We start from the raw sequence: 24,746 nt of genomic DNA on the forward strand, positions 1-24,746 counted from the left end.
TTTTTCCTGATGTCACCCAGTAGGTCTATTTAAAAGTTTTAGAAAAGTTGATGGGTTCTGTTTTTTTATTTTTTTGTAGGTGTATGAAATGTGCATGTCTTATTTAATAAGGAAAGAGTCTAAACTCTTAGCAACCATTCAGAATTTCTTTCAGATTTCTAACAAACTGGTGGTTTAGTACTACACTTGCCCATCATCTTAGCTTTATGCATTTTTTTCTAAAATAAGAGTTGTTCTGAAACATCTGTAAGGCTTATAAAAATAAGATGTTATTGCTATTTGTCTGGTGCTGCTTATTCATTTTCAACCATTCTGTTTTACAGAGTATGTTTAATTCAAATCGGCAAAAAATTCTGGAGCGAACTGAAATTTTAAACCAGGAATGGAAGCAAAGAAGAATTCAGCCTGTGCACATTATGACCTCAGTCAGCTCTCTTCGAGGAACAAGAGAGGTTTGTGTTTACACATTGATATTACTTAGCCCCCTATTGTGATACTTCTCACAATAGTATTTTTTAATGTTTTTAATCATTTTGTTCTTGTTTTAGTCTTTGCAGCAATAAAGGTGGTTGTACTAAAGGAAAATGTTGGTGTTGAATGATTTATAATAATTTATAATTTACTGTTCAAATAGACTCCTGGGTTGTACTATGCAGTTATCAGAATTGCAACAGTATAGATGCAAAACACCCTTTTCTGCAGTATGGGAATAGTCCATTTATTCAAGTGCTAATTTATTTTTATTTTTTTAAATAATAAGAATGTTATACTTACCAGCTCTGTGCAAAGGTTTTGCCCAGAGCAGCCCCGATCCTTCTCTTCTAGGGTCCCCTGCCAGCGCTCCTGGCTTCTCCTTTTCTCAGTGTGCCACAAAGCCACTTCCTATGGTCAACATTGTTTCTTTTGCAGTAAAGAGGGGTGCACAGATTATGTAAATGCTTCATTGGGAAGAATTACAGAATTTTTTTTTTTTTTTTTTTTAATTTAGTTTTAAAGCGGTACTGAAGTCCACTTTGTGATTTTTAGCTAAAGGTAAGCCTATAATAAGGCTTATTTTTATGCAAGATAAATATCTCCTACACGGGCAACGTTTTGGAGATATTCACATTGGATGCAGCCGGTGACGTCACGGCGCATGTGCTCCGAAGCCTCGGCATACTGTGCGGGATCTTCAGAGCACTGCACCGGAACCGAGGGCGCATGCGAAGGAGTGACGTCATCGTGGCTTAACAATTGCCATTTTATTCCCTAGGCTCTCTGCAGAAAAAATATGTATAATGTTTGGGGGTTATAAGTAATTTTCTAGCAAAAAACAAAAAATGCCAGAAAAAGCCTGGTCTTCAAGTAGTTAAAAGATATATAGAAGCCGCATACTTCGTAAGTGATTAAATCATTTGCTGAAAGTGCTTAAAAAAACTTAGGATTTAATATCACTTTAAGAATCTTCAACATAAAAGAATTTCTGTGATAATGGAGACAGCAGCTCAAAGGACACATCCCACTGACTGTAATGCCGCGTACACACGGTCGGACTTTTCGTCTACAAAAGTCCGACAGCCTGTCCGACAGACTTCCGGCGGACTTTCGGCGGACTTGCAGTAGACTTTCTAACGAACGAACTTGCCTACACACGACCACACAAAAGTCCGACGGATTCGTACGTGATGACGTACACCGGACTAAAATAAGGAAGTTCATAGCCAGTAGCCAATAGCTGCCCTAGCATGGGTTTTTGTCCGTCGGACTAGCACACAGACGAGCGGATTTCGGGGTCCGTCGTAGTTACGACGTAAAGATTTGAAGCATGTTTCAAATCTAAAGTCCGTCGGATTTGAGGCTGAAAAAGTCTGCTGAAAGTCCGGAGAAGCCCACACACGATCGGATTACCAGCCAGCTTTAGTCCGTCGGCGTCCGTTGGACTTTTGTAGACGAAAAGTCCGACCGTGTGTACGCGGCATAAGAAATGTCCCTTCTGCTGATTGATGTTTTTTTCTGACTAAACTTTTAAACCGGCATAACTCTTTGAAAAAAAAAAGGGGGGGGGGGGATCCTAGATTCCTAGATATAGATGTTGGACAGGTATATAAGAACAAAACATTTTCTTAGACTTCCCTGTATATGTTTTTATACCGAGACTACTTTAAAATGCACAACTGATTTCAGCAGCACTTTTATTCAAAACAGGGACGGTGTGTAAAAACAGACACAACAACGTTTAAAAAAAAAAAAAGCAATTCTTCAGTGTTCTGTTTATGCAATCTTCCATATTCATATTGTAGCATTACCAGTTGGGCATTTTTATAAGTTAGATGTGTTTGTGCCCTTAATCTGACAATGCCCTGTAAGTGCCAGGGATGACTACAGCTTTGATGTAGATAAAGTCAATGTTAAATGACAGTTTGACTGCGCTTACTGCAAAATTTTACCCAGTTTCACATTCGTTTTTAGGGAAAGTCTTGCCGAGCCTATAGTTAGGGGGCTGGTGCAATATCCACTAAGCAAATAGTTTTTTATGGCTGAGGATCGTGTAATAAAGAGAACGTCCTCATACACACATGCTATTCATACATATTTTAGTGAGCAAAGATCATGTCATTAATTACTTATGCTCTTTTCTATATAGTATAAAAAGATATGCCACCTGCTATCCTACTTCCTTTTTTTTTTTTTTCTTTTTTAATGAGGTAGAATTTTCTTTAAAAAGTTGAACTGTATGTATGTGCATCTCCTGTGCACAGCCCTCTTCAGATCACCCCACAGAACTTCAATCGGATTCAGCTCTGGGCTCTGGCTGGGCCATTCCAAAACTTTAATCTTCTTCTGGTGAAGCCATTCCTTTGTTGATTTGGATGTATGCTTTGGGTCGTTGTCATGCTGACAGATGAAGTTCCTCTTCATGTTCAGCTTACTAACAGAAGCCTGAAGGTTTTGTGCCAATGATGACTGGTATATGGAACTGTTCATAATTCACTCTACCTTGACCAAGGCCCCTGTTTTGGCTGAAGAAAACCGCCCCAAAGCATGATGCTACCACCAACATGCTTCACGGTGGGTATGGTGTTCTTTTGGTGATGTGTAGCGTTGTTCGTGTGCCAAACATATCTTTTGGAATTATGGCCAAAAAGTTCAACCTTGGTTTCATCAGACTTTAACACATTTTCCCACACGCTTTTGGGAGACTTTAGATGTGTTTTTGCTAAATTTTAGCCGGGCTTGGATATTTTTCTTAAGAAAAGTTTTCTGTCTTGCCACTCTACCCCATAGCCCAGATATATGAAAAATACGGGAGATTGTTGTCACATGTACCACACAGCCAGTACTTGCCAGATATTCCTGCAGCTCCTTTAATGTTGCTGTAGGCCTCTTGGAAGTCTCCCTGACCAGTTTTCTTTTAGTCTTTTCATCAATTTTGGAGGGACATCCAGTTCTTCGTAATGTCACTGTTGTGCCATATTTTCTCCACTTAAAGATGACTGTCTTCACTGTGTTCCATGGTATATCTAATGCCTTGGAAATTCTTTTGTGCCCTTCTCCTGACTGATACCTTTTAACAATGAGATCCCTCTAATGCTTTGGAAGCTCTCTGCGGACCATGGCTTTTGCTGTAGGATGTGACTAAGAAAATGTCAGGAAAGACCTACTAGAACAGCTGAACTTTATTTGGGGTTAATCAGAGGCACTTTAAATGATGGCGGGTGTGTACTGACTCCTATTTAACATGAGTTTAAATGTGATTGCCTAATTCTGAAATGATTTAGCTTTGTCTCTTTTTTTTTTTTTTTTTTTTACATTACAGAAACCTGACATTTTAACAGGGGTGTGTAGACTTTTTATTTTTTATGTGTGCGTATATATAATATATGCTCTGTATTAATACATCCTTAAAAGGAAAGTATGGGATTAAAAAAACAAACCTACATACTCACCTAAGTGGATGCCACATCGCCCTGACCTGATGCTGCAGCTGAAAACTGCTGATCGCTCAGTTCTGTCTTCAGTGAGCTTTGTGCTTTGCCCCTCACTGGAGCTTTGAGCTATTGAGGGGGTGGGAGCAGCTGGCTCAGGCTTACAGGAAGCTGGGAGGCCAAGCCATGTGCTGGTCAGGAGTCTGGGTGGATCTGAACATAAAGTCCGGATCCCTCCAGAGTCTTGAGCGGCTGATTGACTTCAGCTGACAGACTTTAGTCGTCTGTCGGCTCAATATGGGTCACAGGAATGCAGGACTAAGTGCACTCCTGTGACCCGCAAGATAAGTAGGCCCAAAAGAGCCTTGGCCCTACTTCTCCTTTAAATGAATCAAACAGCATTAAATATCTTCTTAATTTGACCTGGTATCAGCCTTGTGCAGTCCCTGTACAGCAGAGCTTAGACTGGGGGCTGTGGGAAAGCAGCATAAGGAGCCAGTCATTTGTGCTGCAGTGCATAGGACATGCTGATTGGAGGAGAGTGCAGCGAGATGAGCTCATCAGTCTACTACTTCTTATTCTGCCTAGTCACAGGGTTGTGTCGAGGAGACCTAAAGTGTTAAGCAAGTCATAGACCTGTCAAAAAAAATGAAGGTTCTATCGACCGAAAAACAAAAATAGCTCATACGATTGTGCCATTTAATTGTTTTTATTTATTTTCTAAATAAAACTCAGCATGTGAAAAACAAACGATTTGACAATGGACACAAATTTTGTTTATTTTTCGACTTGTTTATGGCCTGCTTTACTGAACTGCAGCAGAGAAAAATTGGAGCCCCATGTGTCTCTACACCTCTCCCCCTCACCTTGCCAAACAGGGGTGTGTGGTTTGGCAGAGCTATGGAAATCTCAGCTGGATGGGGAAAAAATTCTAATCTTTTGGAAAATAAAAAAAAAGTTTCCATATATGTATTTCATCTGTATATTTGCCTGTTTGTCTGGAGTTTAGATTTCATTTCTTGTCTCTTAATGACAGAGATCAAACATTTTATCACAGCTGATATGAAGACCTGCACTGATCATATCCTTCTAATGAGATGTGTGCTAATGTGATCTTAGTGGGGTCTAATTCTTATCATTTTCTAATTACCTTAAGACCCCATTCACACAGGGACGACTTGTCAGGCGACCTAGTCGCCTGACAAGTCGCCTCCCGTTCTGTACTATGGAGCCGTTCTAAGGGGAGCGACGCAAGTCGCTCCGACTTAGAAAAAGGTTCCTGTACGACTTCGGGGGCGACTTGGGGCGACTTGCATAGACTTCTATGCAGAAGTCGTTTTGCAAGTCGCCTGGCCATTCGTTTGCAGGTCGCCTCGCTGAGGCGACCGGCAAGTCGTGTTGCCCCTGTGTGAATGGGGTCTAAAAGCTCAACTCCCGATATTTTTTTATGATAGATGGAATAAAGGCCAGAACTTGTCATGTTTTTGTTGCAGCCTACATGAAAAGGTTTTTTTATTGCTTCTCAGTTGGATAGATTTCCCCTCCCATAGATGCAGAATGTTTATCTATTTTTTTTTTCCCTTTAGTGCTCTGTGACTTGTGATTTTGACTTCCCTAAACAAGTTATCCCACTGAAAACCCTCAATGCTGTAGCCTCTGTGCCTATTATGTACTCCTGGTCTCCCCTTCAACAGAATTTTATGGTAAGTAATTTTGGATTGCGATTATATTGACAGTTCTTTAAAGTATAACTAAAGGCAAAACTTGTATTTTGGTTTTGAATAGAGTGGAAAGGGATTACAACACCTGTCAGTTTTTATTGCTGTCTGTGCCCCCCATTCATACTTACCTAGGTGTATGCAGCATCAGTCCCCTTGTGCCTCTACACTGAAAACCGAGTGATCATACACCGCCGATCGCTCAGTTTTCACAGCTCTGTGAGCAGTGCTGCAGACTGTCACATCTTTCTGCTCATCTCCGTCCACATTCATTGGAGCGCTGAGCTGTGGAGGGGGCGGAGCGGGCCGTCTCGGGCTCTCAGCGGCTTGCTAAGAGGCTGAGACGGGTGTCAGTTCAGGCACTTGGATCCAGACTTTGTCCTGATGGCTCGGTGCCTGGACAAAAATCTGTGATGTCAGCAGAGAGCAGATTTTAGCCCGTTCTCTGCTTAAAATGGGTTTTTTTAAGAATTTTTTTGTAAAAATGCATTTACACTTGGCTAACATGTGCAGCTGAAGAAAAATGTAATTGTGTCTCTTTATTGGACTTTCATAAGTTTTATCTTCCCAAAGATAAATCTCCCACTCTTCCCAATCGTACCTTATTCATGTTATCGGTTCTTGGCAGCACCTATAATTGTGAGCAACTATTTTCAAGGATGAAACACACGACAGCAAAATTAGAACCTAAATATCTGATGAGCACTTGGAGAATTGCTACTACATCCACCCAACCAGATACTGATGTGTTGATTTATCAAAAACGGTGTCAAATATCGCACTAGTTTTATGTTGCCCTCTTAATAAGAATGATTACAAAAAATGAAATTTTATTACTTTAGATATGTATATTATCTGCTTATCAGCTATCCTTATTGTTAGTGTATTTTATGTGTGGCCCAGGATAATTCATCTTTCAATGTGGCTCAGGAAGGTCATAGGGTTGGACACCCCTGATTTAAACATATTGTTATGTAAGGTACATTATAGCAAGATTAGTTCCCTCTGACATGCACACTGCCAGACCTGTTCAGGACTGGTGCTGGTAGTTGAGACCTTCTAGTGACTTCCTTCAAAGTTCAAGTTGGTAGATAACTGCTGTGTTCCAAGTACTTACCTTGTATTTAAACAGCAGATTTAAAACCAGTTTTATGTTTTTTCAGTTGTATGTTTGTGGGTTTTTTTTTCTATTCTAGGTAGAAGATGAAACTGTCCTACATAACATTCCTTACATGGGAGATGAGGTGCTGGACCAAGATGGGACATTTATAGAAGAACTGATCAAAAACTATGATGGAAAGGTCCATGGTGACAGGGGTATGATGAGACGCTCCATTAACATTAATCTGTGTTTCTTTTCAGGGATGCATTGCTGGTATCCAGTGTTAGTTCGGACATCAAATTTTAATTTAGTTTTAGTCTGTCTTTTGACTAAAATGCTATTTTAGTTTTAGACATATTTTAGTTGACTAAAATCTCCAGTACCTTTATAGTTGACTAAGATCTTATGGGTTTAGTTAACATGTAATGCATTATTTAAGCATTTCTCTAGAATTTCTAATTTTCTCAAACTCATTATATACTTGTGGAGTCAGGGCTGGATTTCCCGTTAGGCACTGTAGGCATGTGCCTACAGGCGCTCTTTGCTAGAGGGGCGCCCGTGTGTGTTTTTTCTTTAACCCCCTCACTGCCAGGTATGCATGTTCTACAGACCTGACAGTGGGTGGTTCATGCGCAAGGACTGTGTGCCTATCAGGTGGAATAATTCAGGTGGCTGTGCTGCCACCCGATTTCTTCCACCCCGCGTGTGCCCCTGCCATTTATTACGGGCTCTGCTTGCATGGGGGGGGGGGGATTAGAACACTGGACACACATCTGCTTTTCTCCCCTTCTTGTTGTGACCTGAAAGTGATGTGTATGACGTCACTTCAGGATCACCCTGTCCTTCCGGATCACCCTGTCACTTTCTCCGGCTAGCATAGCCAAGAATGGCATACTCCCAGTACAGAGACCGCACTGTGTTTTCTGTGTCTGTGAATATACGAGGCAGATACATTTAATCTTTCTCTGTCCTTGCAGAGATGGGGGGGGGGGCGTATGTATAAAAATAACAAAATGCCTAGATCAAGGTTTGACACTAGGGTAAGTGTTTGGGTCAGGGTCAGTATTTTTGGACAGGATTTTTTTTTTTTTTTTTTTTTTTTTTTTTTAATTGGTATCGGTGTTTTTTTTTTTTTTTTTTAAGGTAGGATAAAAAAAAAAAAAGCACAGTGCACACTATTGTTTCTGGGCTGTACTATGTGTACATACAACAACTAACATACACATATGTTGTATCACTGCGATCGTAAGCAGCAGGAGAATTTATTTTGGGTCATTCTTTGGTGGAAGGTTATGGTAGTAGCAAGAAATAATATTTTTTGTTTTTGTTTTTGTTTTTTTACTACTTTGGTCCAGTTTTCCTGTATTATTATTATTATTATTATTATTATTATTTCCTGATTATTTAAAAAAAAAAATCAGGAGTTATCTATTACCATTTACCACCAAATAAAAAGGCCTATTTGTCCTGAAAAAAAACCAAGGTGTATAATCCACCTGGACGAACAAAGTAGTTGTGATGTGTACGGTTTTTATTAACACATGTCAACGTTGCAAAATTGGGCTTAGGCATTAATATTTGTTTTACCCTTAGTCACGAAGGGGTTAAGCAAAAAGAAAAAAAAATATATATTTTTTTTTTTTGCAAAAAATAGTTACACTGATGCACATAAAATCCCCACCCCCAATTTTTTTTTTTTTTTTTTTAGGCCCCTACCCCCACATATATGCTAGGGGGCTTTTGAGGTGCCGTCTATAGAAAATCTGGGGTACTGAAGTATGTCACTATTTTAAGGGCGCACACAAATTTCAGGTTTGGCATTTTGGGTATCCATTTACTTGGTGCAGCCTCGTCTTTTATATTTTATCAAAAATGTGGGTAGTTTATTGCATTTGTTTTTCCCTAAAATCCACTTTTTCCCTGAAATTTTGCATTCCCTAGACCTTTACAGTAGTTTTATCAAGAAAAAAAAAAGGTGTCTCTTAATGTTTTGTTTTTTGTTTTTTTTGACGGGGGGGGGTCTGCGCTTCAGAATTCTCTGCCTATAGACTCCTGAGATGTCAATCTGGCCCTGTGTGGAGTAAAAATCTATTAACATGTTCTTATTTATGGTTTCAAGGTTTGACCGTGCACTACAAACACAGATTGATCTGTTGTGATAAATATATAGTGCAACTTTAAAATATAAAAAAAAACTGTATACTATTGGCTGTAATACCTTTGCACGTGTTACCTGCATATATTAATAAAAGTAGACAAATGTAGACTTCATGGATGGCGTATCTGTTTCTCTTTTTACAACCATTCAGCTTCTTTCTTTCCTGCTTGAGCTTCGTCTAACATCAGGACATGTAGAGTTTAATGGGTTGGCTGAGGAGAAACACAGACTAATGCATCCATCTGTTTTCACTTTTTGTGACTATTATTTTTGTTGCCAACCTTTTCCTTTAGGTGCATTTGTAAGAGTTTAAATTGTGCTCCCAATCTTCTTTCTGTGTTCTGGTTCATCAGGTCTGAGCTAGAAGAAATGTTTCCCATTAGAGTATAGGCAGTGATGGCGAACCTTGGCACTCCAGATTTTTTGGAACTACATTTCCCATGATGCTCAACTACACTGCCGAGTGCATGAGCAACATGGGAAATGTAGTTCCAAAACATCTGGGATGTTCGCCATCACTGGTATAGGGGCTTTCCCTGGTCTGTTCCTGCCTAAGCTGTGCTGTTCATTAGCTTGATGCACTCTGAGTAAACATGCATTCATAGTTGCTAGAACTTTTCTGCTTCTGTGATATTAGGTTAACTTATCGATTGGATTTTCTTAGTCATTTCAACACTGTTTGAAAACCATATCCTGCTTTCTAAAAGTACCAAAGCTCTTTATTACTAGAATTTTTTTCTGAGAGAGATGTAAGCGGACCTCCTAAAAATGCAAGTTGTAACTCATTATGATCTTCTGACTTCCTTTCTGATTCACTCACCCACAGCGAGAGAAGCCAGATCTCCCAAACTGCCTACTTGTTCTGGGTCAAAGTCATCCCTTGCTGGCACTGACATCTTCTGTGTGTCTTTGGCCGCCTTCATTGGGTGGGTGTGGTATAATGGCACTGCTTTTGGCGATGCAAGCTGAGCTGCGCATGTGCATCTGTTTACATGCTAGTGTGTTTTGTTGCAGAAGACAGTGAGATTGATTTACTAAAACTGGACAGTGCAAAACCTGGTGCAGCTCTGCATAGAAACCAAACGGCTTCCATTTTTTTTTTTTTTTTTTGTCAAACCTCAATTGAACAAGCTGAAGTTAGAAGCTGATTGACTAACATGCACCACTGCACCAGATCCTGTTTCCTTTATAGCATGTTATACAGCACAGTGCTTGTGCTGTTTAATTTGGCTCCTTCTATCACCTAAAAAACCTGTCTGATCCTGCCTGGCTATACCCTCCCACCTGTAAACTGACCACGGTTTATCATGGCTGCTGAGCCCGGACACTGTGGTCAGTTTACATGCCTCCGTCATCCGCAGCCCTGCTCTGTCCTTCTCTGTCCTCCTCTCCCCTCTCCCTCCCTCCCTGCCTGCCTGTCTGCTCTGTGTCATTGTCCGCCCCCTCCCCACCTGCTGCTATCATAACTAAAATAAAATCCTCTCATCCCTTCTGTAACATAACAATGTGTGTCCATGTGCTTGTGTTATATAAAAAAAATCTGCCGATCTGTACCTATATCAGAGCGTCTCCCGGCGCTCACGTGACTCCTCCGCGCTCTCTCTCCTCAGTGGCTGACGTCAGCGGCAGTGCTTGGCCCGCCCGCTATAGCTGTCAGCCGGGCAAAGGAGAGAGCAGAGGAGTCATGTGAGGGCTAGGAGACTCTCTGATATAGGTACAGATCGGCAGATTTTTTATATAACACAGGCACATTGGCACATAACTAGGGCCGAAACAATTAGTCGACATCTAATGGATTATGAAAATTGTTGTCAACTATTTTCATAATCGATTAATCGGCCAGCTGATTAGTTGGCCTGTATACAGTGCAGCACACATACAGCTCAGTACATCATCCATACATGTCATTAAGTGCCTGAGAACTTGTGAATGTGTGAGGAGCAATGCCTCATGGGACATGTAGTCCTGGGCAGGAAGTGAGTGGTTCTAAATGCAGAATTTTTTTTTACCTTGCTATAGGGGCATTCTATACTTTTGCAGCTTGCTATTGGGACACTCTGAAGGCAGGAGGAGCCAGAAGCGTCGGTGGGGTCGGTTTGACTAAGCCAGAAGCGTCGGTTTGACTAAGAAGTTTTCTATTCTGCTCTTTCAAATTTTCCTGTCCCAGTGGTCAAAAACAAACGTTGATTTTGAAGGAAGACATTGTTTTTGTATGGCCAGCATAAGTGACAGCAGGCATCGGTAGCTTTTATTAAGCCACCTGCCTATGACAAGGGAGTCTGTCATGCATAATATATTACAGTTCTGTTTGAAAATCCACAAGACTGTCTTTTTATTTAAATAAAAAAAATAAAACATTTGATCCCTGAGTCTGATGCTATTTACCAGATTCAACCTCTAATAGTATATACAGTATATCTCTTCTGTTATTCTCCGAGTGGACAATAAAGATTTTGCTCTGGAACCATATAGTTGGTTATTTACATTTACCACTGCATATCGATATTTAAGAATGAATTTCCTTTTATTTTAAACTTTACATATTAAATAAATTATACACCACGCTTTTTTTTTTTTTTTTTTTTTTTAGGTATTATCCGATTAAACGAAACAATAATTGACCAACTAATCGATTATGAAAATAATCGTTAGTTGCAGTCCTACACATAACGATTTGTTACAGAGGGGATGGGAGGTTTTTATGGTACTGCGGTAACAACCACTTTAAGTCCTGACAATAAGAAGGAAAACCCATACAAAAGCACTACGTTTTCTTTTTATCTACATAGCATAATTTGTTATTAACACTGAAATCCTGAAATAAGTTGGTATTATTGCTCAATAATTCTCCCATCATTCAGCCATCATAGACTTGCTGGCAGTCGTAGCTGATAAAACTACATACATACATAAACTAAAAAAGACTTTAGTTGGTAAAATGATTTAAAATGCTGAACATGGCCATATCTCACCACACTATTGGTCAATTTATATGCTTCTTTGGTTAGGAAAGGGTAAATAGTTGCCTTTTTATCATGTTTGTGTCCTTGGTTGAAGCCTTTTGTCTAGCTGGCTGATAATTGCAGCTGTTAGCGGTCATGTTTTCTTCCAGCCAAATCTCTTGGCAGCTATGCAAAGCTCTTGTTCTATAGCGATCATGGGTCAGGCTGAGCTGGTGGGAACTTTAGCAATGTAAAATGCTGAAATGCTTCTATTTTTGTGTTTGTGAAATACACACATGTGCAAGTCACAATTGTAGACAATCCTGGGAACAGGAACCATTCCAGCTTGTATATCTGGCTGTTTTGCCACTATTTTGACTGATTCTTTAAACATGAACTTGTATCCAGTTAAACTCTGGTGTGATTTCAGAAAGTTTTGAGAGATATAGTTGGCCAAAAGTAAACCTAGCTCTGATTTTGTTTTTAGTACTGCAGAGCAAAATTTCACGTTGTCAGTTTTTCCTGTGTTTATTGCTATACTTGGCCTAATGTATTGGTTATATATTCATCCTGTGTAGTATTGACAAGGAGCTCTCATTAGGCTTTACTGTATTCACTAAAACCTTCTTTACACAGGCAAGCCTGGTAAAGGGTGGAGGGTGGCTGCAAAAATAGACTTAAGTGATGGTTGCAGTGCACTGTTTAAAAAGAAAATCCCCCTTTTCATATAAAAAAAGGCGTTCAGGAGGTGGCAGTATCATCCCACCCTCTAAAAAGCGATCCACCAGGAATCACTCTTCAAAAGGGGTGGTATAAAGTGGTGTTAATGTAAATAAGTCCTAAGATGGATGACTTAATTTGATTCTGTGACTTTTTTTTTTTTTTTTTTTTATTCCAGTCGTAAATTGGAAATTAAACAGAGGTTCAGTGCTTATTGAGGCTCATAGTTATTCCGGTATGCTGGAAAGTGTCTTTGATCATGAATAGATTTTTTTACCTACAGCAAAAGGAGGGATCATGTAACTGTCTATTCAGTCGTTTTCATTAAAATTTTGGCAGCTTATTGCGTGACAAATGTTTTGCTGCATTTAAAGTAAACTTTGAAGCCAACTACATATAGTTTTTTCTGATAGACACTGAGAAGTCCTGCCCAATTATACCAAATTGTTTTTTTTTTTATTTGTATTGATGTCCCTACAGTTTATTGGAGTGATTGATCTGTAGTGTTTTTTTTTTGCAGAGTGCGGTTTTATTAATGATGAGATATTTGTGGAGTTGGTTAATGCCCTAAGCCAATACAGTGATTATGAAGATGATGAGGATGGTGATGACAATCAGGACGATGATAGAGAAGACAAGGAAAAGGATCAGGATGACAGCATGGATGGTGAGTGGTCAGCACTGTGTTTTCTTTTACCCTTGTTATCCTGAATGTGTGCAGTTAAACCTCACTTTACTTTTCCTACCAGACAAGGAGACCCAGCTGCCACGGAAGTTTCCTTCTGATAAAATCTTCGAGGCAATATCTTCCATGTTTCCTGACAAGGGAACAACAGAAGAGCTGAAAGAGAAGTACGACACGTTATGACCTTGTGTATATTGCTTCATAATTGTATCCCCATAGTCTGTGGACATAGAATGAATAGGAATCCTCTAGTTTAACCCTTTCATGACTAAGCCTATTTTTGAAATGTGGTGTTTACAAGTTAAAATCCGTATTTTTTGCTAGAAAATTACTTAGAGTTCCAAAACATTATATATATTTTTTTAGCAGAGAATCTAGAGAATAAAATGGAGATTGTTGCAATATTTTATATCACACGGTATTTGTGTAGCGGTGTTTTAAACGCAAATTTTTGGAAAAGGGACACTTTCATGAATTTTAAAAAATCCAAACAGTAAAGTTACCCCAATTTTTTTGTATAATGTGAAAGATGATGTTACGCCGAGTAAATAGATACCAAACATGTCACCCTTTATAATTGCACGCACTCGTGGAATGGCGACAAACTACGGTACCTATGAATTTCCATAGGCGACGTTTTAAATTTTTTTTACGGTTACCAGGTTAGAGTTACAGAGGTCTAGGGCTAGAATTATTGCTCTCGCTCTGACGATCGCGGCGATATCTCATATGTGTGATTTGAACACCGTTTACATATGCGGGCGCGACTTCCGTATGCGTTTTCTTCGCTGTGCGAGCTTGCGGGGACGGGGGTGCTTTAAAAAAAAATTATTTATTTTTTTTTTTTATACTTGTCAATTGCGTTTAAAAAAAACAAATTTTTTTTTTTTTTTTTTTTAATTTTATTGCTGTCACAAGGAATGTAAACATCCCTTGTGACAGTAATAGGTGGTGACAGGTACTCTTTATGGAGGGATCGGGGGTCTAAAAGACCCCCGATCCCTCCTTTGCACTTCACAGTATTCAGATCGCCGAAAATGGCGATTCTGAATACTGTGTATTTTTTTTAATTCGGCGTCATTGGCAGCCGAGTAAACGGGAAGTGACGTCATGACGTCGCTTCCACGTTTACATTCAGAAGGCTGGAACGAAGCCACCCACAGCTTCGTTCCAGCCCGCCCCCAGCTGCCGAAGGCGGCCGATTGGACACCGGGCTTCCCAATCGCACAGGAGGCCCGGTAAGAGCGGCGGCGGGAGGGGGGATAACAGCCGATCGCCCTCTCTAAACAACGGTACCAGGATGATGCCTGCAGCTGCGGGCATCATCCCGGTATAACCCCCGAAAGCCGAGTACGCAGATGTGCGTACGATCGGCGGGAAGGGGATTATTATATATGAGTTTTCGTGTTCTAAAACATACAAGTTGGCTTTTAGTTTTAGAAAAACCAGTGCAGAGGTGAAAATTGCTGTAATACTACCAGACAAATGCATGTTGAATTAAGAAGACTGCAAAGGAACTAGCAGTTACTTTTGAAGGACAATAAAACATGTGCTTCAATTGGATTACAAAAAATACAAAATAAATCGGTAGCATTGTTGCCACATTGGATCTCCTGGCTCCTATATTTTTTTTCAGCTAATCTATAGAAAGCAATCGGATTTCAAATCATGCATTTTTCTTGTGTGGTTTTGAAAGTTATGTTCTTGATGGGCGCATAATGCACATATCTGGTGGTATAACTTAACATCCAGCTGCCTTACATATGCGTTCACGGCGGCAGTAAGTTGTGTGCTCAGAGCATACTCACTGAGTCTCTGGCAGCTCTTGGTCAAGGCTTCTGATCAGGAGCCAGCGGGATTGTCTCCCAATCATGTGACCGTTGTGAGAGTCAGTTACTGTGATCACATGGTACAGAAGCTACAATTTTTCCATGGCTTTAAAGTAGGTGGCTGTCTTTTGCAGCGTATCCCCTTTGTCTTGGTAGATGATTATAAATGGAATAAATATTCTGCAGTTCATTATGGGCTGCTTTAACCACTTCACGCAAAACACCGTACCCTTACGTCGGTACTTTGACACTAGCTGCCATAACCCCAGTATTTTTGGGGAACAGTGTGCGTTTCTTTTTTAGGATAAAAGTGGACTCTGCGGCAGATTCACCGCAAGATCACTTTTATCGGTGGCGGGAGAGGTGCCCACCCCCCTCCCGCCGCGCTCCGGTCGTCTCTGCCGCTTACTGGAGACCTCAGTAGCGGCGGAGACTATTGCGTCCTGTCACCTCACTGTCTGGATGCGGAGTGAGGGGAAGATGGCCCCCGCTCGGCTCCATAGCATTGGCTGGCAGAAGCGACGTCAATTGCCACTTCCGCCCAATGCTCTTAACCCTTTCGTTGCCAGGCCTTGTGCTCCCATTTTTACCCTCAGGTGGCCAGACCATTTTTGCAATTTTTCCTTTGCGCTTTTATTTTTCACTTATAGTTTTCAAAGTCTGTAAAAGACCCCCCAAACATATATTTTCTAAAAGCACATGACCAGTAGAATAAAAAGAAGGTGCTACTGATTTCTAAGGTCCCACGATATTTGCGCAAATGTTTATCAAAACAGTATTTTTACTAAAAATCCATTAAAATCATAATTCGCAGATAAATACACAGCTAATTTTACAAAATTCCTGCTAAATCCCTACTAAATATAAAAGCTCAACCTGTATGGAGTTAATTATTAACAAAAAATTTAAATTTTTACATTACGCCTTTTTGCAAAATGGTGAAGATCGAACGTACGCAAAAATGTAAATATACAAATTTCTCTAGCAATCTGAAGGTTTTCATTTTTCCCTTACAGCTTTCAGAATTTGTGAAAGACCCCCAAAACCATATATTTTCTGAAAGCATATGAGCTCTAGGATAAAAAGAAGGTACTACTGATTTTTTAGACCCCGCTGTATTTGCGCAAATGTTTATCAAACCAATATTTTCGCTAAAAATACACTAAAATCATTAATGGTGTACATAAACACAACATAAAATTCCTGCTAAATTGCTACTAAAGCATCGTTCACATGTGGCATACTAAAGTGTACGCCCATTGGGGGGGCATGTTTACCCGCACAGTGATGCACAGGTGTTCCATGCATCCCCGTACAGGCAGTCCCATTTATGTCAATTGGGATGCAATGACTGCACAGGCATAGCTGCTGTTCCCAATCTGACATCCAAGTGGGTACACCACCCCAAACCAGACAGTGCAAGCTCAGGGACATGCATACGGACCTACATGGATGTAAAATTGGGAGAAACGGCTCTGTTCATGCAGGTGCTACATCCCAAATGACATCAATGGGACTGCCTGCATAGAGATGCACGGAACACCTGTGCATCCCTGTAAAGGTATGCTGTGTATGCCCTGTGTGAACAAGGCCTTAGGCCCCTTTCACATAAGCAGAGCGATCGGGTCTGCCTGTCCGTTTTTCAGGCGGGCCCAATCGGACCACCCATTGTTCTCTCTGGAGAGGCTGATGTAAATGGACATGTGTCTGTTTACACCCACCTGCATCTGATCCAGTCTGCTAAAAACAGACGGATGGAGATTCCATTCCACGTCGCATATCACATTAGGGGTTAATAACTCTGATCGGCGGATTACAACCCGCTGATCAGAGTTATAGAATTGTTCAGCGGAGTCTGCTGATCAATTCTGATTATAAGCTTATGGTCATTGAAGTGACCATAAGCTGATATGAGGTCCGTACGGCGTACGGACTTGGCCACCTGTGGGCACTTTTTAGGTCTGTACGGCATATGGACCTGGCAGTGAAAGGGTTAAAGGAGATTTTTTTTTTTTTATTTATTTTGTTTGTCATGAGGTCTTGTCATGCTTTTTTCTATTACAAGTGACCCAATTTAAAAAAAAAGACAGTGTCAAAATAAAAAGCAAAATAAATAATAAAAAAAAGCGCCCCGTCCCGACAAGCTTGCGCGCAGAAGCGAACGCATACGTGAGTAGCGCCCGCATATGAAAACAGTGTTCAAGCCACACATGTGAGGTATCGCCGCGATCGTTAGAGCAAGAGCAATAATTCTAGCCCTAGACCCCCTCTAACTCAAAACTGGTAACCTGTAGAAATTTTTAAACGTCGCCTATAGAAAATTTTTAAGGGTAAAAGTTTGTTGCCATTACACGAGCAGGCGCAATTTTGAAGCGTGACATGTTGGGTATTTACTCGGCATAACATTATCTTTCACAATATGAAAAAAATTATGCTAACTTTACTGTTCACTTTTTTTATTAAAAAAAAGTAAATTTTTCCAAATACGGTGTGACAAAGTATTGCAACAACCACCATTTTATTCTGTAGGTTGTTAGAAAAAAAAAAAAAACAATACAATGTTTGGGGGTTCCAAGTAATTTTCTAGCAAAAAAAAAAGATTTTAACTTGTAAACAACAAGTGTCAAAAAGAGGCTTGGTCCTTAAGTGGTTAAATGGCAATATCCTGTGGCATTACTGGCTATAATTTTGCGTTTTCTTTTTTTTCTTTCTCACACCAAATACTTCCATTTTTATTTGCCTGTTTTTGAAAAACTATACCTGCATAATTTTTGCAAATTGTTTTTTTTTTTTTGTTTTTTTTTTTTTTTCTGTTTACTCCTTTTTCAGCTCTGGCTAAAACAATTACAAGTGCAGATAATATGGTTTAGATGCCACCATTAGAAGCCTAACATGATTTTATGTATATGATTTTGTACATGATTTTATGCATATCGTGAATAAGCTACATGAAAGGGTATTTTCGCCTTCTTTGTAGCGGTGCTTAGATTCTCACTTTTATATGAAGATATGTTATTTCATCATAGGGCCATGTTACATCTATGCTTTAGAGTATTGTGTCTAAATATTAGGATAGACCTTGGGAACATATTTTATCCAAAATTATTTAATGCAAGAGTATGTTAAAGGTCAACTCCGCTAAAGTTGATCATTTCTATTCTGATTCTGTTTGAATGACTGATAAGTTATCATGGGTGTGGGATGCTATCATTTGGTTTGGTAGTGGTCTCATCAGATGGGCAGAACTAGGAATTATGATAGGAGTCCCTGAGGGGATAGAAGAAGGCATGTGACTCATATTCACCTACTTGTCTTTGCTTTCCATTTCACTGATTCATTGCAATCCAGACTGTTGACACTTATGAAGAATGAGCTAAGGTGGCATCTCTTGGCCATATTCTGATATTGATTCTGATATTTGGATTGTGGATGTACTACTAATGATCATTCAGTGTGAATATACTGGAGGCTCTGCTGGCCCATTAGCCTACCTTATGTCTTGTCTTTTTGCATCATCTGTCATCCACTGTATTATGCTGGCTGTGCTAGTCCTCTAATGGACTTCACAACATGGCAGAAAAGGAAACATTGCAGTTTTAAAAATAGTATTTATACTTCTTGCCAGAACTGCTGACATTAGCACATAAAGATCAGTAAAGTTCAGTTCCAAACTCAATAGTAACAAAGTGCCTAAACTGTTAAATTGCCTTTTTAAACCATTTACAGACAATGACAGATGCAAACACAGCTTATGCTTTAGAAATGACTATGTGACTAAGTTACCTTGAGAAAAGGTCCATGTGAGGCGCTGAAACATCAGTCTCTGATCCCATATGTGACACTGTCTTCACAATAAACATGTGAAATGCACCTATTTGGAGTGCTGGTAATTTTGCATTTGTTTCTGGCATGGCACCATCTGTGACATTCTCTTTGAGCACCCATCGCTGAAAGGACAGTTAGGGCTCATTTACACTTGCTTTAGCTTCAACACACATTAATGGTTAGTTTACACTTGCTTCAAAATAAGGCTTCAGACAGGCTTTGTTAAAGCTCTCTGAACGCTAGTCAACCCCCTGTCACTAAATAAAATGGTTATCTTACAGTCCTGTTCACACCTTGCTTTTGCTTTGCTTCGGCTGCGCTTCAAAAATTTTACCCCATGTAGCTTTAGTGGGGCTTCAAAGCCTCCATAGAAGTCTATAGCAAAGCTTGCTCGAAGTCTCATCAAAGCCCCATCGAAGCTCCACCAAAGCCTCATTGAAGCACCAAGCAAAAGCAAGGTGTAAACAGGACTGGTAAGCTAACTATTTTATTTAGTGACAGGAGCTTTGACTGGCGTTCAGAGAGCTTTAACAAAGCGTGTCCAAAGCCATGTTTTGAAGCAAGTGTAAACTAGCCCTTACTGTGAGGAGTTGTCAATCCACTAAATGAAAATGAAGTGAAAACACATTCAGGACAGACCAGCCATATATGTAAAGCTCACAGCAAGCTGCATAATTGGTGTCAAATAATTTTTGACGTGGTATAGTGGCTAGTATAATTTAGTCAGTAGCTGGTAAACATGTGCTTGTGATTTTGTCATGTATTCTTGTCTCATGAAACCCTAGTGCACTATGAATTCCACTGAAAATCAGGTGTTAATGGACTAATAATTTGTACATATAATGGAAAGCTCCACTCTCCTAGAACAAGAGGCGAGTGAAATCTTCCAATGGGGGCACTCCAGGGACAACTAAGAGAAATTCTCCCTGCTTGGAGACATTTTCTTCGACTTCTGTTTTATCTCTGGGACCGGAACTGAAGAGGAATCTCCCCAGTGGTACACAGAGCAAAATTTAAAGTAGAACCAAGGCTATTTTTTTTTTATTTTGAATAGAGGAAGGGAGGTTCATAACGCCTGTCAATTTTTGGCCATCTGGTTCCCATTGGGGAGAAGAAGTGAGAGGAAATCCCTCCAAAGTGAGGGAATTCTTGGTAGTCGCTAGAATCATTGGAAAGCATGCCCACATTGGAAAATCTGACCTCCCTATTTCTGTGCAGCGCCGGAACTTTGTAGGGCAGGCTGCACCATGTAGGGCAGGTTCACTCAGTCATACAAATGCCATGCTGTACCAGCCATGGTGGTAATAGAACCCATTGCAGCAAGTCAAATGAAAGTTCCAGTCTAATGCCCCGTACACACGATCGGACATTCCGACAACAAAATCCATGGAATTTTTCTAACGGATGTTGACTCAAACTTGTCTTGCATACACATGGTCACACAAATCTTGTCGGAAATTCCGAACGTCAAGAACGCAGTGACGTACAACACGTACGACAAGTTGAGAAAAAGGAGGTTCAATAGCCAGTGCGGCTCTTCTGCTTGATTCCGAGCATGCGTGGAACTTCATGCGTAGGAATTGTGTACACATGATCGGAATTTACGACAACAGATTTTGTTATCGAAAAATTTGAGATCCCCATCTCAAATTTTGTGTGACGGAAATTCTGATGGAAAGTGTCCGATGCATCCTACACAAGGTCGGAATTTCCGACAACAAGCTCCCATCGAACATTTTTCTTTATTTATGTGTATATTATGTGTACGGGGCATTAGAGTTATAACAAAGAAAACCGTAAACACTTGTCTATTTCAGCTCCCTGAGCCAATAATTGCTGGTCTGGTCTGAGAAGAAATTGTCCTGTGCAGTCTGTTCAGAAACAGACGCTTCTGGAAGTTTCAATCTCCCGTGTCCCTTACTGTGCTCAGTGGTTTCTCTCCCTGACCTTGCATTGCTACTGTGTCCTTTAGTAATGTAGAGGTTGGATAGCTGCTGGGAACACAGAAGATTGTCACTCCTGGAGACAGACTTTGTGAGAAGGTTTACCCTTCTCAGAGCAGTATTTAGTGGTGTTGGCTGCAGGAGAAAGGTGTTTAGGGTCTACGTTGCAGGTAACGCTTCTGTTGGCACTTTTGCGTGGCAGTCACTTTAACATAAGTCCTCAACCTAGATTATGGATACTGCTGTCTATTAGAATTATAGTTTTTGTTTTAGCATTGTTAATTCACTATCAACATCCTTATTTCAGATTTACCATGTATTCACTCTCCAGGTACAAAGAATTGACAGAGCAGCAGCTACCAGGAGCTCTTCCTCCAGAATGCACCCCAAACATTGATGGACCAAATGCAAAATCTGTGCAAAGGGAGCAGAGTCTTCATTCATTCCACACCTTGTTTTGTAGGAGATGTTTCAAGTATGATTGCTTCTTGCATCGTAAGTACCTCTTTATTTAAAAATTTGTTAAAGTTCTCAGTCGTGATATTTAAGCTCTCGGGGTGTAATTCAGAAAAATATACTTTTGTACCTTTTCAGTAATAGTTATTTTGTCATGATGTAAGCTATAGTGCTGCAGTGCACCAAGTTAAGCACACTTTGTTGAAGTAAGGCCACTTGATGCAAATCTGTATTTGTAACACTCCTTAATTTAATCATGTAACAATTGTGTTTTTCACTTGTTTCTTTAAGCTTTTCACGCCACTCCAAACACATACAAAAGAAAAAATAATGAAGCTGCAAATGATGGAAAGCCCTGTGGACCCAACTGTTACCAGCTTTTGGTAAGATTGGTCCCATATGTTTTCTTTGAATTCTGTATTTTGGGGTGGTGATAGATGGGCAGATGTCTAGGTGATAATGATGGGGAGGTAATACATTTGCCCACTATTAAACAATGCGCTTGCTACCGAGGCCTTCCAGGATCATGCTGTCGCAAAAACATGGCGTGCACACATTGAATGCTGCATTTCTTTTCACAAATAAAGATTTTGTTCTCTGTAGTGCTAATCAGTGCATGGCCCAATTGTGGCAAATTTATGTTTTAATTTGATTGCTTTGCTTGCTTATGACTATGGCTTTGTATGGTTAGCATAAGATGTGTGGTATTGCAGTCTCATGACAATCAGAATAGAAATTGTTGGTAAATGACTGAACCTATAGATAGATGCATCATTGTAAAATTATAATTAAGGTCTTGAAAACTGAGTATCTGACAATGATTTTTAATGTTCAGTAGCCATTCATCCCCTATCATAATCACTGTGTGTATATATTATAAAACTGAGCCAGAATAATGATTAAAATGGAATTCACTGTAAAACATAACTACTACAGTTTGTTCCCTCCCTTCTAATGCTAGCTTACCTGTGTAAGAAAGATGTATATACTTACCTAGTTTCAGGCCGCTCCTGTCTGGTCACGTGATCTCACCTGTTTCAGCCAGCTCTGGCTGCAGGGGAGAGGAGAGAATGCTCTGTCAACAGCTGGTAATGCCTGGGAGTGTGACATCACCTATAGGCTTCAATGGCACATCCGCTGTCAGCGCTCAAACCTCTCCCCTGCAGTGGCAGGGGAGCTGATCATTTGATCGGACTGGATACATTTTGGGAAAATAAAGACAGATGTACAGACCTTTTTTACACAGGTTAGTCAGAATGGGTAAAAGGGAAACAAAAAAACAGGCGTATGGACAACTGCCCACATGAGATCTGTGTTCCTTGGGTAATGAAGCATACAAGTTCCAAGAAGAGGATAACCAAACAGTATTGCAGGACCATGGTAACTTGGATGGTGAAGTACCTGAGTCTGGAGATACATGGCCGCGACTGGGGGTTCCAAAAAGGTGTCTACTGTGCAGCCTAGTGAGCCAAGGGAACCAAGGGTGGACACTTGTGTAGAGCCTGGGGATAAGTTTGTGACACCAGGGTGGATGGAGAGCGCCAATCATGGCCGGGAAAGCCGTATCCAGGGGAGGAACCATTCCAACAGCCAGCTGATGATGTAAAGGTCTGGTGGAAGTTGCAGTAATGCTGCATTATCTCAGGGCAAAAGCAGACACGGGCTGGTCCCGGAGTACTGTAGCCACAATAAGCTGTTGAAAAGTAAGCCGACAGCAGGGATAAGGCTACATGTTTCGGAGATTAACCCCTTCTTCAGGTCATCAAAAATTTGCATTCTATTATTTTTTGAAAGGTGAACTTATCCTTTAAAACCCCCTACATGTCATCAATTTAGAGTTAACCGTGAATAAATGGGCCTAGAATTATTGCTGTCACTTCAGCGTGCACTGCAATATGAAATGTGTAGTGCTATCAACTATTTTGCACGTAGTCGTCCCTGACACATTTTTTTTTTTTCCCATTACATGGGGACAAAAAGTCCCCTATATGATACTTTATTGGTGACAGGATCTAAAAGAGGGGTTATCCTATTGGACTGGAGCTACTCTTAAAAACATCTCAAGTGTAGCTTCATTTTTGTCACGTGTTTTACAACCCCTCATGTAGCATGACTGTGTTTTTAGGAAGGTGCCAAGGAATATGCTGCAGCACTAACAGCGGAGAGGATAAAGACCCCACCAAAGCGCCCTGGGGGTCGCCGAAGAGGCAGACTTCCAAATAGCACCAGCAGACCTAGCACACCAACTGTCAATGTGTCAGAAGCCAAAGACACCGATAGCGATAGGGAAGCTGGCACAGAGACTGGTGGAGAAAGCAATGACAAGGAAGAGGAGGAAAAGAAAGATGAAACCTCTAGTTCTTCTGGTAAGTTTTTTTGCTTTTAAGGGACAGCTCATTTTAGGCACGTGCAAACATCTGTGATTGGGTGTACACATTCATTGATTCCAACAATGCATTATTTTCTGTAGAAGCAAATTCTCGTTGCCAAACGCCTGTCAAGATGAAGCCAAATGAGCTCCCTGAGAATGTCGACTGGAGTGGAGCAGAAGCATCCCTGTTTAGAGTCCTCATAGGCACCTATTATGACAATTTCTGTGCTATTGCCAGGTTAATTGGCACAAAAACATGTCGACAGGTATTTTTTTTTCTTTCTTTTTTTTTTTTTTAAACGTATGTACTGTTAAGGTGGTTGTAAACCTCTGAAATGAAGAATGAACATGGCATCTCTTTCTATAGTGTATACTTGTCTCAATCTACATGCATGAGTCACTTGTGACAGTCTATCTGATACCAGAAAATCCCAGGAGACCACCCCCCATCCCCCTTTCCCCAGCACACAGAAGGTGATTGATAACCTCAGTTATGCATATTTCCCTATAAATTTGTGTGTGGGAAGTGCTGTCTAAAAATATGTGCTTTAGGAGGCAGTAAGGAGGAGATGGCTGCAGATAAACAGGTGTGTTTATCTCTGTGTATCACCTGAGGCCAGCCACTTCACTGGCTATATGTAAGGGTTTACAACTGCCTTTAGAAAACTTTAGTAATCAGAGTGTATCTATTCTGTTTCATTAATCTGCAGATTAGAGAAATTGAGCTTCAGTCTGTATATGATGTGTCAGATAAGGCTGTTTGACAAGTAAAAAGAAAAGTGCAGCTGAAGTGGTCAAAGTTTGCAAAGTCACTATGAGGCAGGGAGCAGAGCCGTGCAGAGACGAAAGACTCTCACAGCAGAGTGGCGGGCTGACAGAGGCAAGTAACCTGACCAGGGTTATCGTGGCTCAGCAGCCATAATTACCGTGGTCAGCACGGACACAGGGACAGGCAGGATCAACCAGGTATATTACACAATAGGAAGGGAAAAATTACACAACAAAAGCACTGTGCTATAGATTATGCCTTAATGGAACATGATCTTCCTTTTTTTTTTATTCTATTTTTTAGGGTTACAACTACTTTAGGTA

The 24,746-nt window shown here is 40.4% G+C and overlaps 1 protein-coding gene across 6 annotated transcripts in view; it reads left to right on the forward strand.

Annotated features, from left to right (window-relative positions):
* The window catches only part of EZH2 (enhancer of zeste 2 polycomb repressive complex 2 subunit), a 91,075-nt gene that overhangs the window by 46,188 nt on the left and 20,141 nt on the right, over positions 1-24,746 (forward strand). For 5 of the 6 annotated variants that reach the window (XM_073630442.1, XM_073630438.1, XM_073630439.1 and 2 more), the window contains exons 3-11: positions 324-452; positions 5,492-5,608; positions 6,820-6,940; positions 13,066-13,212; positions 13,295-13,397; positions 21,135-21,322; positions 21,575-21,666; positions 23,409-23,649; positions 23,754-23,920. In XM_073630442.1, coding sequence (XP_073486543.1) covers positions 324-452; positions 5,492-5,608; positions 6,820-6,940; positions 13,066-13,212; positions 13,295-13,397; positions 21,135-21,322; positions 21,575-21,666; positions 23,409-23,649; positions 23,754-23,920 — 1,305 coding nt within the window. The remainder of the gene's footprint in view (positions 1-323; positions 453-5,491; positions 5,609-6,819; positions 6,941-13,065; positions 13,213-13,294; positions 13,398-21,134; positions 21,323-21,574; positions 21,667-23,408; positions 23,650-23,753; positions 23,921-24,746) is intronic. The other variant, XM_073630444.1, reaches the window with a different exon arrangement.

This window comes from Aquarana catesbeiana, linkage group LG05 (assembly GCF_042186555.1).
Source record: "Aquarana catesbeiana isolate 2022-GZ linkage group LG05, ASM4218655v1, whole genome shotgun sequence".
Lineage (NCBI taxonomy): Eukaryota > Metazoa > Chordata > Amphibia > Anura > Ranidae > Aquarana > Aquarana catesbeiana.